The sequence below is a fragment of the Nomascus leucogenys genome, chromosome 8, assembly GCF_006542625.1.
Source record: "Nomascus leucogenys isolate Asia chromosome 8, Asia_NLE_v1, whole genome shotgun sequence".
NCBI lineage: Eukaryota > Metazoa > Chordata > Mammalia > Primates > Hylobatidae > Nomascus > Nomascus leucogenys.
The window spans coordinates 42,742,691-42,754,795 of record NC_044388.1 but is presented as its reverse complement, the minus strand read 5'-3'; the positions used below and the strand labels follow the sequence as shown (position 1 = coordinate 42,754,795).

The 12,105-nt window shown below is 50.1% G+C and overlaps 1 protein-coding gene across 4 annotated transcripts in view; it reads left to right on the top strand.

Annotated features, from left to right (window-relative positions):
• Positions 1-6,234: 6,234 nt before the first annotated feature.
• The window catches only part of RAB11FIP1 (RAB11 family interacting protein 1), a 41,577-nt gene continuing 35,706 nt past the window's right edge, over positions 6,235-12,105 (top strand). For all 4 annotated transcript variants that reach the window (XR_004031320.1, XM_030817106.1, XM_030817105.1 and 1 more), the window contains exon 1: positions 6,235-6,655. Coding sequence is in view for 3 of the 4 variants with exons in the window: in XM_030817106.1 (XP_030672966.1) it covers positions 6,285-6,655 (371 nt within the window). In the remaining variant the exon portion in view is untranslated. The remainder of the gene's footprint in view (positions 6,656-12,105) is intronic.

Here is a 12,105-nt window from a genome sequence, read left to right as displayed (position 1 = left end):
TGAGAGATGATTGCATCATTGCACTCCAGTTTGGGCAACAGAGTGAGACCTTGTCTCTAAAAACAAACTAACAAACAGAAAAACAAAACAAGAAACAAAGGTGAGGTGCCCATTTCCTGCTTTTGAGATGATTCCAAGTGAATAAAGCAAGTCCTGAATAAAGCATAAGAAATAAGCTAGGAAACAGAAGCAATCTGGCTAGGAGAGGCCTAAACGAAGGATTTGTGCAGTGGGAAGGGAAGGAAAGGGGTGCACATTTTCTACTACATTGTATTTGTGGGATCCAGGGGTCTTCTTTGAGGGGACCTGACAAATTGGAAAGACAATACCTTTGCATTATCTATAACATAAGCTTTGTTCAACAAAGCCATGCTCTTAACATGGTTGCAGGGGAAATAGTCACTTGCCTGTTGAGATCATTTCTGTCCAGTTTTCTGTCCATGCCGAAGGTTTGCATGTCATTTATGGGTCCTCTACTTACCTTGAACTGCCTTCTATTTGCAAGCAATCAGGAAAGCTAGAAATGGTAACACAGAGGTGCAGTACTGGCTGGCACGGTGGCTCGTGCCTACAAGCCACTGCTTTGGGAGGCGGAGGCAAGAGGATTGCTTGAGCTCAGGAATTCAAGACCAGCCTGGGCAATATAACAAGACTCTTGTCTCTACAATAAAATTTAAAAAATTAGTCAGGCATGGTGTTGTGTGCCTGTAGTCCCAGCTACTTGGGAGGCTGAGGCAGGAGGATTGCTTGAACCCAGGAGTTTGAGGCTGCAGTGAGCTGTGATTGCAGCACTGCGGGGAGTGCAGTGAGTCTCAGGACAATGTGTTCTGCCTTGGTGAAGGGGAGAAAACAGCCACCAAGGCGCCTGGGCCATGGTTTCGACCTCCACATTGCCACAGCTACTGGGGCAAGGGAAAGAGAACCTGAAGTCAGGCACTTTGACCTCCCTTCTTCTCACTGACCCCACAAGGCAGGAAGCCCTTGCTCCTCAAACCTACACCTGAAAGATGCCCACGGCCAACCAAGCGGGCAGGAGGCTGAGGCAGCTGGACACGGGGAAGCCCAACGGCTGTTTAGAGCCAGGTGAGTGAATCACCCTGTGTGGACGTTTTTCACCACACCCCAGAGTCTGAAGCAAAGCAGAAGGTCAAGGAGCCATTTCCAGCCCCTTTCTGCTCCTCCATGGGATAGCACAAGAGCCCACCTGGAGTCCCCAGGGATGGTTTCTGAGCTAGTGTCCCTGCAGCAGGGGGATCAGGGACACTGAAGGGCTCTGGGGCAGTGACTGTCAGGAGGGTTCTCTCCCTGGAACCCCTTTTCTCCTCTCCCCCAGCGTGGCCCCAGGGACTCTCTTATGGAAGAGGTGCTTCCTGCTGGCTTAGACACAGCCCTGCCTTCTCATCAGCTCTAACTGCACAGCTCGGCTGCCCAGGGCCATCCAGGTGGCTGGGAGTCCTGGCACTCTCTGCTCTGCTGCTTTTGAAGGAGGACAGGTGTTTCACCTGTCCAGTCTAACCTGCCAGGCTTGTCCACATGCTCAGGGCTGATTGAAACTCTTCCTCTTTCAGTCCGAGCTGGAGGCAGGGCAGGGTGGGAGGAAGGAGCAGCCTTCCTGTTCTGCCGCACCCTGGCTGCGGGAGGTATTTACAAACACTCCTGGAACTCAGTGACCCTGCGCGGGTTCAGCTGGCCAGCATAGCCTGGCCTTTGGGAGCGGGGAGGGGCGGCCACAGTGGAGTCTTCCCAGGGCTGGTGGGGAGCCAGGGGCCTGCAGGGTGCCCCCCCTGTCACTGCCCTTGCTGTTGTCCCTGTGCATCCCCAAGCCTGGATTCTGGGTCTGGAAAATTGGGAGAAGACAGAGGGTGACTCCTGGGCAGAGAGTCATGGGGACAATGTGCTTTGGGCTGGTGGAGGGGAAAAAACAGCCACCAAAGCAGCTGGAGGCAGCAAGGCAGCTCTACGGCACACCTGGTGCTGGGGCTCCCGCCTCTCCCTTCTCTGAAAAATTTCCAGTTCCTGCCTTGGGAAGCCCCTACTCCTTTGAGCTAACCCCTGCCAGTGGTCATTGTCTGATGAGAGTGGTCTGGATTTCTTCTGGGTGGTGAGGCAGCTGCGCCTGCCTCCAAACTACCACATTTGCTTTCACCAAAGTCTATTTGTGTCTCACAGAAACTCAAACACATGAGGTCACAGGTGCTTCCCCACCCTCTTTGTCCTCTAATCCTTTCCATGAGTGGAAGACATGCTTTGTTTCATACTCAGCTGGGGAGGCTGTCCAGCTAGGCTTTATGCCTTGTTCTCTTTATTGGGGGAGCAGCACTAAAAATGTGAGTGTTGGAGAGGAGAGGGAACTAGAGCTGAAAAACTTCCTCCCAGGCTGAGTTGTTTGTTTGTTTGTTTTTAAAGACAGGGTCCCACTCTGTTGCCGAGGCTGGAGTGCAGTGGGGCAATCATAGCTCACTGCAGCCTTGAACTCCTGGGCTCCAGCAATCCTCCCACCTCAGCCTCCCTAGTAGCTGGGACTACAGGTGGACGCCACCACACTCAGCTAATTTTTGAAGTTTGTTTTATAGAGACAGAATCTCAGTATGTTGCCCAGGCTGGTCTTGAACTCCTGGGCTCAAGTGATCCTCTAGCCTTGGCCTCTCAAAGTGTTGGGATTACACGTGTGAGACGCTGTGCCCCCCCTCCCCAGGTCAGTTTTGAACTGAAATCTATTACTTTGTTCAGCTGGTGTGTAGTAGAACATTGGACAGGTAGCATAATCAAGAGGAAAGTGTATACCCTCTTATTTAATTCGGTACCAACTTAGAAGAGACTCCAAGATGGGGAAGGGGTAGGCAGATTGGGGCAGAAGGCAGACAATCCCCAGGTGAAAATGAATGAAGGCATCTGGCTGTGACCTGCCTGCCAAGCTGTTGGCTGCTGGACTCCTTCTGCTCATACCTCCCTTGCAATTTGAGAACAGCCTAACCAGGTCATTGCTCAAAGTCCTCTGAAGTCCGGCTCCCCTGGTCTCACACTGTGGCATAAACTCCTTAGCCTGGTGTTCATGGTCTGAGCCCAGCCTGTCTTATTCCTGTCTTATTTCTACCACTCATTCTCAGTGGCCTCCTAAAGCATCCTACACTCCACCCACAATTGGGTATGTGAAACCTGGAAACGCCACGACTCTCTGGTCCCCATATCTTTGCGTAGGCTATTCTCCTGTTCTCTCCTGAAATGCTCTTCTCATATGTCTCCTCCTCTTTCTGTCAAATCTGATATATCCTTCAGGGCCCAGCTGAGCCCCTCCTTCACAAAAACCCACCAACTTACAGAAATCATTCTCTCCTCAAAACACCCAAAGCATCATAGTAATCAGGACTTCCTTTAGATGATGATGGAGTGCCTTGGAACTGAGTCTCATTCAGCTTTGTGCCCTTGGTAGCACCTGGCACATGCCTGGCACAAAGTAAGCGCTCAACAAATCGTAACAGGGTCTCGCTCTATTGCCCAGGCTGGAGTGCAGTGACATAATCATAGCTCACTGTAGCTTCAAACTCCTGGGCTCCAGTAATCCACTCACCTTAGCCTCCTGAGTAGCTGGGACTATAGGTGCGCACTACCATGCCTGGCTGATTATTGGTTTTATTTTTTATCTTTTTGTAGTAATGAGATCTTGCTGTGTTGCCCAGGCTGGTCTTGAAGTCCTGGCTTCAAGTGATCCTCCCACCTTGGCCTCCCAAAGCACTGGGATTACAGGTGTGAGTCACTGCATCTGGCCTCAAGAAGCCTTTATGGAAATTAACTGAGTCATAATGTTGAATGAGTATAATGGATCATCCAAAAGGGAAAATGGCACCAAAACAACACAGTTCTGTTAGGCTTTCTTGCCCCTTCTATGCCTGCTGGCTGCTTTCCCCCACTCCTCCCATCATCTTTCCAACGTGGCCGGGTGCAGTGGCTCACACCTGTAATCCCAGCATCTTGGGAGGTCGAGGTGGGCAGATCACTAGAGGTCAGGAGTTCGAGACCAGCCCGGCCAACATGGTGAAACCCCATTTCTACTAAAAATACAAAAAGTAGTAGGCATGGTGTCGTACGCCTGTAATCCTAGCTACTTGGGAGGCTGAGGTACAAGAATTGCTTGAACCTGGGAGGCAGAGGTTGCAGTGAGCCGAGATTGTGCCATTGCACTCCAGCCTGGGAGACAGAGCAAGACTCTGTCTCCAAAAAGAAAAAAAAGAAAAAAAAATATTTCCAACATACTAAACAGGCCTTTCCCACACTGCAGCTGCCCTCAGTTGCAAACCTGAGGCATACCTCTGTCTTCTAATTTCCTACATGGTAAAAGGAAACACTTGGTCCTCATGGTTGGCCGACTTAACCTGCAAACTCTTGAGTTCAATAGCACTTCCCGGGTACCTACTGTGCACCCAGGTTTGTGCTGGAGGCTGTGAAGGAGACAAGTTGAATAAGTCACTACCTGGTCCCTGCCCTTAGCAGGGCATGAGAAGTCAAACCTCAGAGAAATACGAGTGAACCCTTGCAGTGGGAGGTTGGCAAAGACAGTCAAGGGTACAACATAAAGGCCTGGAGGTAAAAAGTGTCTGGGCCACAGGTTTGTTTGTTCTGAAGATAGAGGAGAATGAGGTAGGGTGGGGACAAAAGGAGTGCCTTGAAATCTCTGTTGAGTCCGAAGGTAATGCGGTTGCTGGTGAGGCAGCCAGCAGGTTAGTGAAGCAATGTGCGGTGTGGACCAGAGGGAGGAGAGCCTGGAGATCGGAGGGACACGAGTAGCCATCCACGATTGGGGTTCTGTGGATCTGGAAGAATCAAGAGATGCATTGAACAGCTGATTGGGAGTCAGGAGACTGGGATCCCAGTCCCAGCTCTGCAGAGGGACCTTGGACATGTCACTCCTCTCTTCTGACTCTTTCCTTAACGGTAAAACTTTAAAACCTTCCAAGTGACCTTTCCAATCTGATGACTCAGTTGAACAGCTGAGCCTTTGAACTAGGACCTGTGAAATGAAGGGAAGCAGCCGATCTATTAGGCATTTGGAACAAGAAAGGGACTGCCTGGGAGCCCAGGGATAGAGGCAGGGAGAGACTAAAGAGGGCCTGGCAAGGGAGAAATGGGGAACTGCGGGCTGGGGGCCTGTCACTGTCCCGATGTTTGATTTGGCAATCCCATTTTCAGTTCCTCCTTTCTTCCCTTTTTCTAACTCAGCCTCACCTTATCTGGTGGGGGGAGGGCAAAATAGGATACTCCCACATTGAACTCATGCGCCCCAGGATACCTTCCCCTTTTCCGGCCCTCACAAGGTCCTCACCTTCCTCTGCAGCTGCCTTCCTCCAGAGCAAGGCTTTCCAGCGGGAGAAGTAGAAAGCACAGTGAATTGGGTGGGCATCTTCCTTAGCACCCTCCTAGTTACTAACTTTATTTTTTTGAGACAGGGTCTTGCTCTGTTGCCCAGGCTGGGAGTGCAGTGGCACGATCTCGGCTCACTGCACCTCGACCTCCTGGGCTCCAGAGATCCTCCAGACTCAGCCTCCCAAGTAGCTGGGACCACAGACGCTTGCCACCACTCCCATCTAATTATTTTTAATTTTTTTTGTAGAGACGGGAATCTGCCTATGTTGCCCAGGCTGGTCTTGAACTCCTGGGCTCAGGAGATCCTCCGGTCTTAGCCTCCCAACGTGCTGGTCATGGTTATTTACTGACAACTCACCACGAGCCAGGCACTGGGCCAAGAACTGTAATGCGTTATTATTATTTTTTACAGCAATCCTAGGAGGTGATTGTCAGGTGAAGAAATTGAGACTTGACGTTAGGTAATCCGCGCAAGGCCACGAATGGCGATGTGACCTTGGAAATGAGGTCTGACTTCCAAGTCAGTGCTTCGGCCAGCTCCTTCCCGCCGTGCGACCTTTGGCAGCCCGGGACCTCATCCGTCACCTAACGCTAACACCTCTCAGATCAGATTCTCGATGCGCCCGCCCCTGCGCACGTGATCCCCTGCCTGCCTGGCCGCGCCAGCCCCGCCTCCGGCGCCCGGGTGCCCGGAGCTGCCCGCGCTGCTGAGGCCGGCGGGGCGGGGCGGGGCGGGGCGGGGCGGGGCGCGGCGCGGCGCAGCAGGTGGAGCAGGCGGCTTGGGCAGGGGCGTGGCCTTGGCCATGAGGGGCGTGGCCTTGCGGGGGTGTGGCCGGAAGCCTTAAAGTGGCCTGGTCGCCGGGGCGGGCCGTAGAGGCCGCCAGTCGCGGCGATCTTCTCCTAGCATCTGGAGTGTTATCGTCACCATGTCCCTAATGGTCTCGGCTGGCCGGGGCCTGGGGGCCGTGTGGTCCCCAACCCACGTGCAGGTGACGGTGCTGCAGGCGCGGGGCCTGCGGGCCAAGGGCCCCGGGGGCACGAGCGACGCGTACGCGGTGATCCAGGTGGGCAAGGAGAAGTACGCCACCTCGGTGTCGGAGCGCAGCCTGGGTGCGCCCGTGTGGCGCGAGGAGGCCACCTTCGAGCTGCCGTCGCTGCTGTCCTCCGGGCCCGCGGCCGCCGCCACCCTGCAGCTCACCGTGCTGCACCGCGCGCTGCTCGGCCTCGACAAGTTCCTGGGCCGCGCCGAGGTGGACCTGCGGGATCTGCACCGCGACCAGGGCCGCAGGAAGACGCAGTGAGTGCGGGCGGGGAGGGGAGAGCCCGGCCTGGGGGCGCGGACCCCTCCAGCAGGGCGGTCTGGGCGCTGGACCCTTCGAGAGTAAGCCGGGCAGCAGCGGGGAAGGCCTTTCGGGACGGAGCCCTCGGCCGGTGCTGGTGTTCTCACCTGGCTTCCCCTTCTGCAGCTGTCCCGCCCAGCTCTCCCAGCTTTGGGTCTTTTTGGAAAAAGGGGCCGTATCTGGGGCGCTTTTTTTTAAGACAGAGTCTCTGCTGCCCGGGCTGGAGTGCAATGGCAATGGCACGATCTCGGCTCACTGCAACCTTCGCCTCACAGGTTCACGTGATTCTCCTGCCTCAGCCTCGCGAGTAGGTGGGATTACAAGCGCGCACCACAACGCTCGGCTTTTTTTTTTTTTTGAGACGGAGTCTCACTCTGTCGCTAGGCTGGAGTGCAGTGGCACGATCTCGGCTCACTGCAACCTCCGCCTCCTGGGTTCAAGCTATTCTCCTGCCTCAGCCTCCCGAGTAGCTGGGACTACAGGCGTGCGCCACCACGCTCGGTTAATTTTTGTATTTTTAGTAGAGACGGGGTTTCATCAGATTGGCCAGGATGGTCTTGAACTCCTGACCTCGTGATCCACCCACCTCGGCCTCCCAAAGTGCTGGGATTACACGCGTGAGCCACCGCGCCCGCCCCGCCCGGCTAATTTTTGTATTTTTAGTAGAGACGGGGTTTCACCGCATTGGCCAGGCTGGTCTCGAATTTCTGACTTCAGGTGATCCGCCCACCTCGGCCTTCCAAAGTGGTGGGATTACAGGCGTGAGCCACCGCGCCCGGCCTGGGGCGCTTTTGAATCTGCAGGACGCCCCTCAGCGTCTGGCACACAGTAAGCGCTAAGTGAATTTTAGATGAATTCCAACTATACGTGGGCAGGTGCCTTCTTCTTACTAGGGTGGTAGCCCGTGTTTGATACTCGCCTTCGCTTGGGTGGAAGGCCTCCTGGGTATTTCACTGAATAGAAGAACACTTCGAGCCGAGAATGACTAGGCCAGGGCGCAGGGCAGAGGAACTGGAGGCATGAAACCAGCTGACACCCCCACCCTAAAGGCTAACCCCGGGCGCAACGCCTTTACAATGCAGGGCGGGTGGAGGTTGGGGGAGGGGAATGGCGTTTGCCGGCTGTCACATGACTGCTAACCCCTTCCCCTACCTCGTACTTGCCTTGGGGGTTGGTGAGAGAATTTTCCCCTACAGAAAGAATGTTACAACAGTGTGGTGTGTGCCCTGGGCCCAATGTTAGTAAAGATTTCTCCGGGTTGGAAGGAGCCTGGGTGGGCCCTTGGCCCAGCAGAACTGGGCATTGTTTCCTTTTGGAGTTGGTAGAGTTCTTCTCTCTGGTCCTGATCCTGGTGGATGTCTGCTCACCTGTAGCTCCCAAAGATTGTGTCAAGGTATTTCACTTCCGCAGTAAAAACTGGGCAAAAACCATTCACTCCATGATATTACCGAATTATTTGTTTCACAGGTGTTCGGAAAGGGCAGTGATTCACCCAAAGGAACTTTTGATTATGTTCAGCTAGTGTACCAAAGCTAGCCTCGATTAGCTTAGCTGGTTACTTTGTTAGATCTTAAATATGCAGGCCAGTCAGTTAGCACCGAAAGCCTACAGTTTAGGAAGCACACTGATTTGCTTTGTGTGTTTTAGAGATACATAGCCTTTTAACTTTCCCTTGTGAGGGAGACAGGAAAAGCCAGAGGGTTTGTCCTCTGGAGGCTCCCTTTACTGTGGGGTGGGTTCCATTTCAGCATGTAGGCTTGCAAATGGAATATCTGATGATGCACTTACCTGGCTAAAGATGAATAGGCATTTTTGAACTCACATCAGATAAAACTAGCCTTGATGTGAGTGAGGATGGATGGGGTATCTCACAGCATCAATTTACAAGCCATAAGGTGAGCAGTGTTTTTGCTACGGAGGGGCTGCAGCAATGCTGATCTTCCATCTGATTAAATGACACTGGGGGTGGTGGGTTGGCTTCCCTTCCAGCTTCAAATGGGTGCTGTTGGCCATCCGTTGTCTTGCGCCATCCCAACATGTGTGTATTCACTTCCTTCTCTGCCACCTGTTTCTTATGTGGACATTTTATCCCCTTGAGAGGTAGATCACATCTCCCTGCCAGAGACGGAGATTCCAGAGTCCTGGGTCCAGTGCCCACAGCAGCCCTGACTCATTGTTGGGCTTCTCTGTCCCTAAACACCCAAGTTTCCCTATTTGTAAATAGAGCATGTTGCCAGACTTAATTGATGTTTGTAAGATGTTTCTGGGTTCCTGGATTAATAGGGCCAATGTATCCAAGAAGTGATTGAAAAGGTTCTGTAACTGCTTTGTGAGAGATTGAAACCTCCTTGAGCTCTCTTTTTTTCCGGAAGAGTTCAGTCTCTGCATCTTCATTTTTCTCATTTTATCCAATGTAACCCTAAACCTACACGATAACTCCCACCTATTATGGGAACCGATTACCACCTAGTCACAGTATTGACTTCCAGGAAAATGGTGCTTAGTTGATTTTTTTTTTCTTTCTTAAAATAACTGCAAAGGAAGGCTTCTTTGCATCTCTGTGGGTAGATGAAATTGCAAGCTTTCCACTTTCCATCTATAACTTTCTGGGACTTTCCAAGGTGCCAAGGGTGCTGTCTGATGCCCTGGTGCCCAAGATAGCTGAGATTTAAAGAATAAGATATGCATTGAATGGTGGAATTTTTTTTTTCTTTTTTGAGAGGGAGTCTCACTCTGTCCCCCAGGCTGGAGTGCAATGGGACGATCTCGGCTCACTGAAACCTCTGCCTCCTGGGTTCTAGCAATTCTCCTGACTCTAGCAATTCTCCTGCCTCAGCTTCCTGAGTAGCTGGGATTACAGGCGCCTGCCACCACGCCCGGCTAATTTTTGTATTTTTAGTAGAGATGGGGTTTCACCATGTTGGTCAGGCTGGTCTCGAACTCCTGGCCTCAGGTGATCCACCTGCCTCAGCCTCCCAAAGTGCTAGGATTATAGGTGTGAGCCACCATGCCCGGCGAAAGGTGGAATTTTAACAGAAGGAAATGAGCTGTGGTAGAAAAGTCATTTGAACTGGTTATTAATGGTTTGGCTCCACTTCAGACATAAAAACAAGAAACAAAAGCTAAAATCTTGGTCTATAGATAGTGTGTGTGTGTGTGCGTGCGTGTGTGTGTGTCTGTCTGTCTGTCTGTCTGTCTTTGTCTTAATCTCTAGCAAAGAAGAGTTGCTGCAGCAGAGTATGACTTTTGTCTTGGGTCCAGAAGCTGAAACTCAAGGAGTTAAGAGCTAACTGTGCAAATATTTCCATTTGTTTTCTTGATAAGGCCCCAGTGTCATTTATTTAGAGCCAAGATGTGATGACATATACTCTTAAAACACCAGAGGCTAACATATAAATAGGATATATCTAGTAGGGAAGAATGTGTGGCCCATTAGGAAAAATCGAAATGAATTGACTTTGCACTTACACATCTGTTAAGGATCTGGGGTCTTAGTGGGTCTCAGATACATGGGAATCAGTTAAGTACTGTTACTACAAAACAGACATGAATCTAAGAGGTAGAATCGGGTGACCATTATGAGGGATTCTCTGCACAACTCTCTAGTCTCATGTAGTTTGGGATCCTAGACTGATAGAAACCTTTTTAGGAGGCTAGATGTGGTGGTTCCTACCTGTAATCCTAGCACTTTGGGAGGCCGAGGCAGGAGGATCACTTGAGCTCAGGAGTTCGAGACCAGCCTGGGTAACGTGAGACCCAAACTCTATCCAAAAAAAAAAAAATATACATATATATATATAATATATATTAAACTTGCAGTTCTTCCAAGTATCTAACCCTTTATAATACCTAAGTCCTTTCATATGCAACCAAATTCCCTCTTGAGTTTTAATAGATATAAGAACATGGCCCTTCATCACTCACACTCTCTCTTCATGTGGGGAGGACTATCGCAATATTAAGTTTCATGGTGTTTAATTACACAACAGCCCTCTAGTCACCAGGCTGCATAAATATTTGTTTTAATCTATACTTAAGAAATTATTATTTTATATATATATATATCCGGGCATGTTGGCAGGCACCTGTAGTCCCAGCTATTCTGGAGGCTGAGGTGAGAAGATCATTTGAGCTCAAGAGTTAAAGGTTAGGGTGAACTGTGATCAGGCTACTGCACTCCAGCCTGGGCAACAGAGTGAAAGCCTGTCTCCAAATATACATACATATATATACACACACACACATATACATATATATATATGGCTAGGCGTAGTGGTTCACGCCTGTAATCCCAGCACTTTAGGAGGCCAAGGCGGGTGGATCACCTGAGGTTAGGAGTTCAAGACCAGTCTGGTCAATATGGTAAAACCCTGTCTCTACTAAAAACACCAAAAATTAGCTGGACGTGGTGGCGGGTGCCTGGGTGGGTACCTGTAATCCCAGCTACGCGGGAGGCTGAGGTAGGAGAAATGCTTGAACCCAGGAGATAGAGGTTGCAGTGAGCTGAGATCGAGCCACTGCACTCTAGCCTGGGCGACAAGAATGAAACTCCATCTCAAAATATGTGTGTGTGTATATATATATACATATATATATAAATCAAAATGAAAAACCTTCTTAGGATACTAAGAGCAACAAACTTTAGGGAAATAATTTCTTAAGTATAGATTAAAACAAATATTTATGCAGCCTGGTGACTAGAAGGCTGTTGTGTAACTAAACACCATGAAACTTAATATTGCGATAGTCCTCCCCACATGAAGAGAGAGTGTGAGTGATGAAGGGCCATGTTCTTATATCTATTAAAACTCAAGAGGGAATTTGGTTGCGTATGAAAGGACTTAGGTATTATAAAGGGTTAGATACTTGGAAGAACTGCAAGTTTAATAAGATGCTGAAATAAGTTGCCAACAGAAATGTGGGTTATTAAAAAAAAAAAAGCAAGAGCTAGATAGTTGTTTTTCTGGGAGAGTTGGATGCAGAAAAACGACATAGATGACCATAGAGGTCCATAATTCACAAATTATAAGCAATGGGTGTTTGTTTTTATACCTTTAGGTTTCCTAAGAACATTTAGATTTTGCTTAATAGGTTGGAAAATTCGAGTAATATTATTACTGATTACATTTTTCTTTTCTTGGGATTTCCCTTAAAGATAATATTGAGCCTTACTGGAAATCTCCCCAGGTCTTACGAAGCCACAGTCCCCTCCCACTCTAGTGTAGGAAACTGAGATAGCTCAGTGCTCAAGCCTGAATTCTCTGTAGGTTCTAGAATAAACAGCCCTAAACTGCTTATAACAAAGGAATGAAATGACTAAAAAGGATGAGAGTCCTTCAGAGTTGTTCTGGTGACATGGAAGATATTCCCTCATGGTTTTTTTTGATGGTATTTTTTATGATTTCAT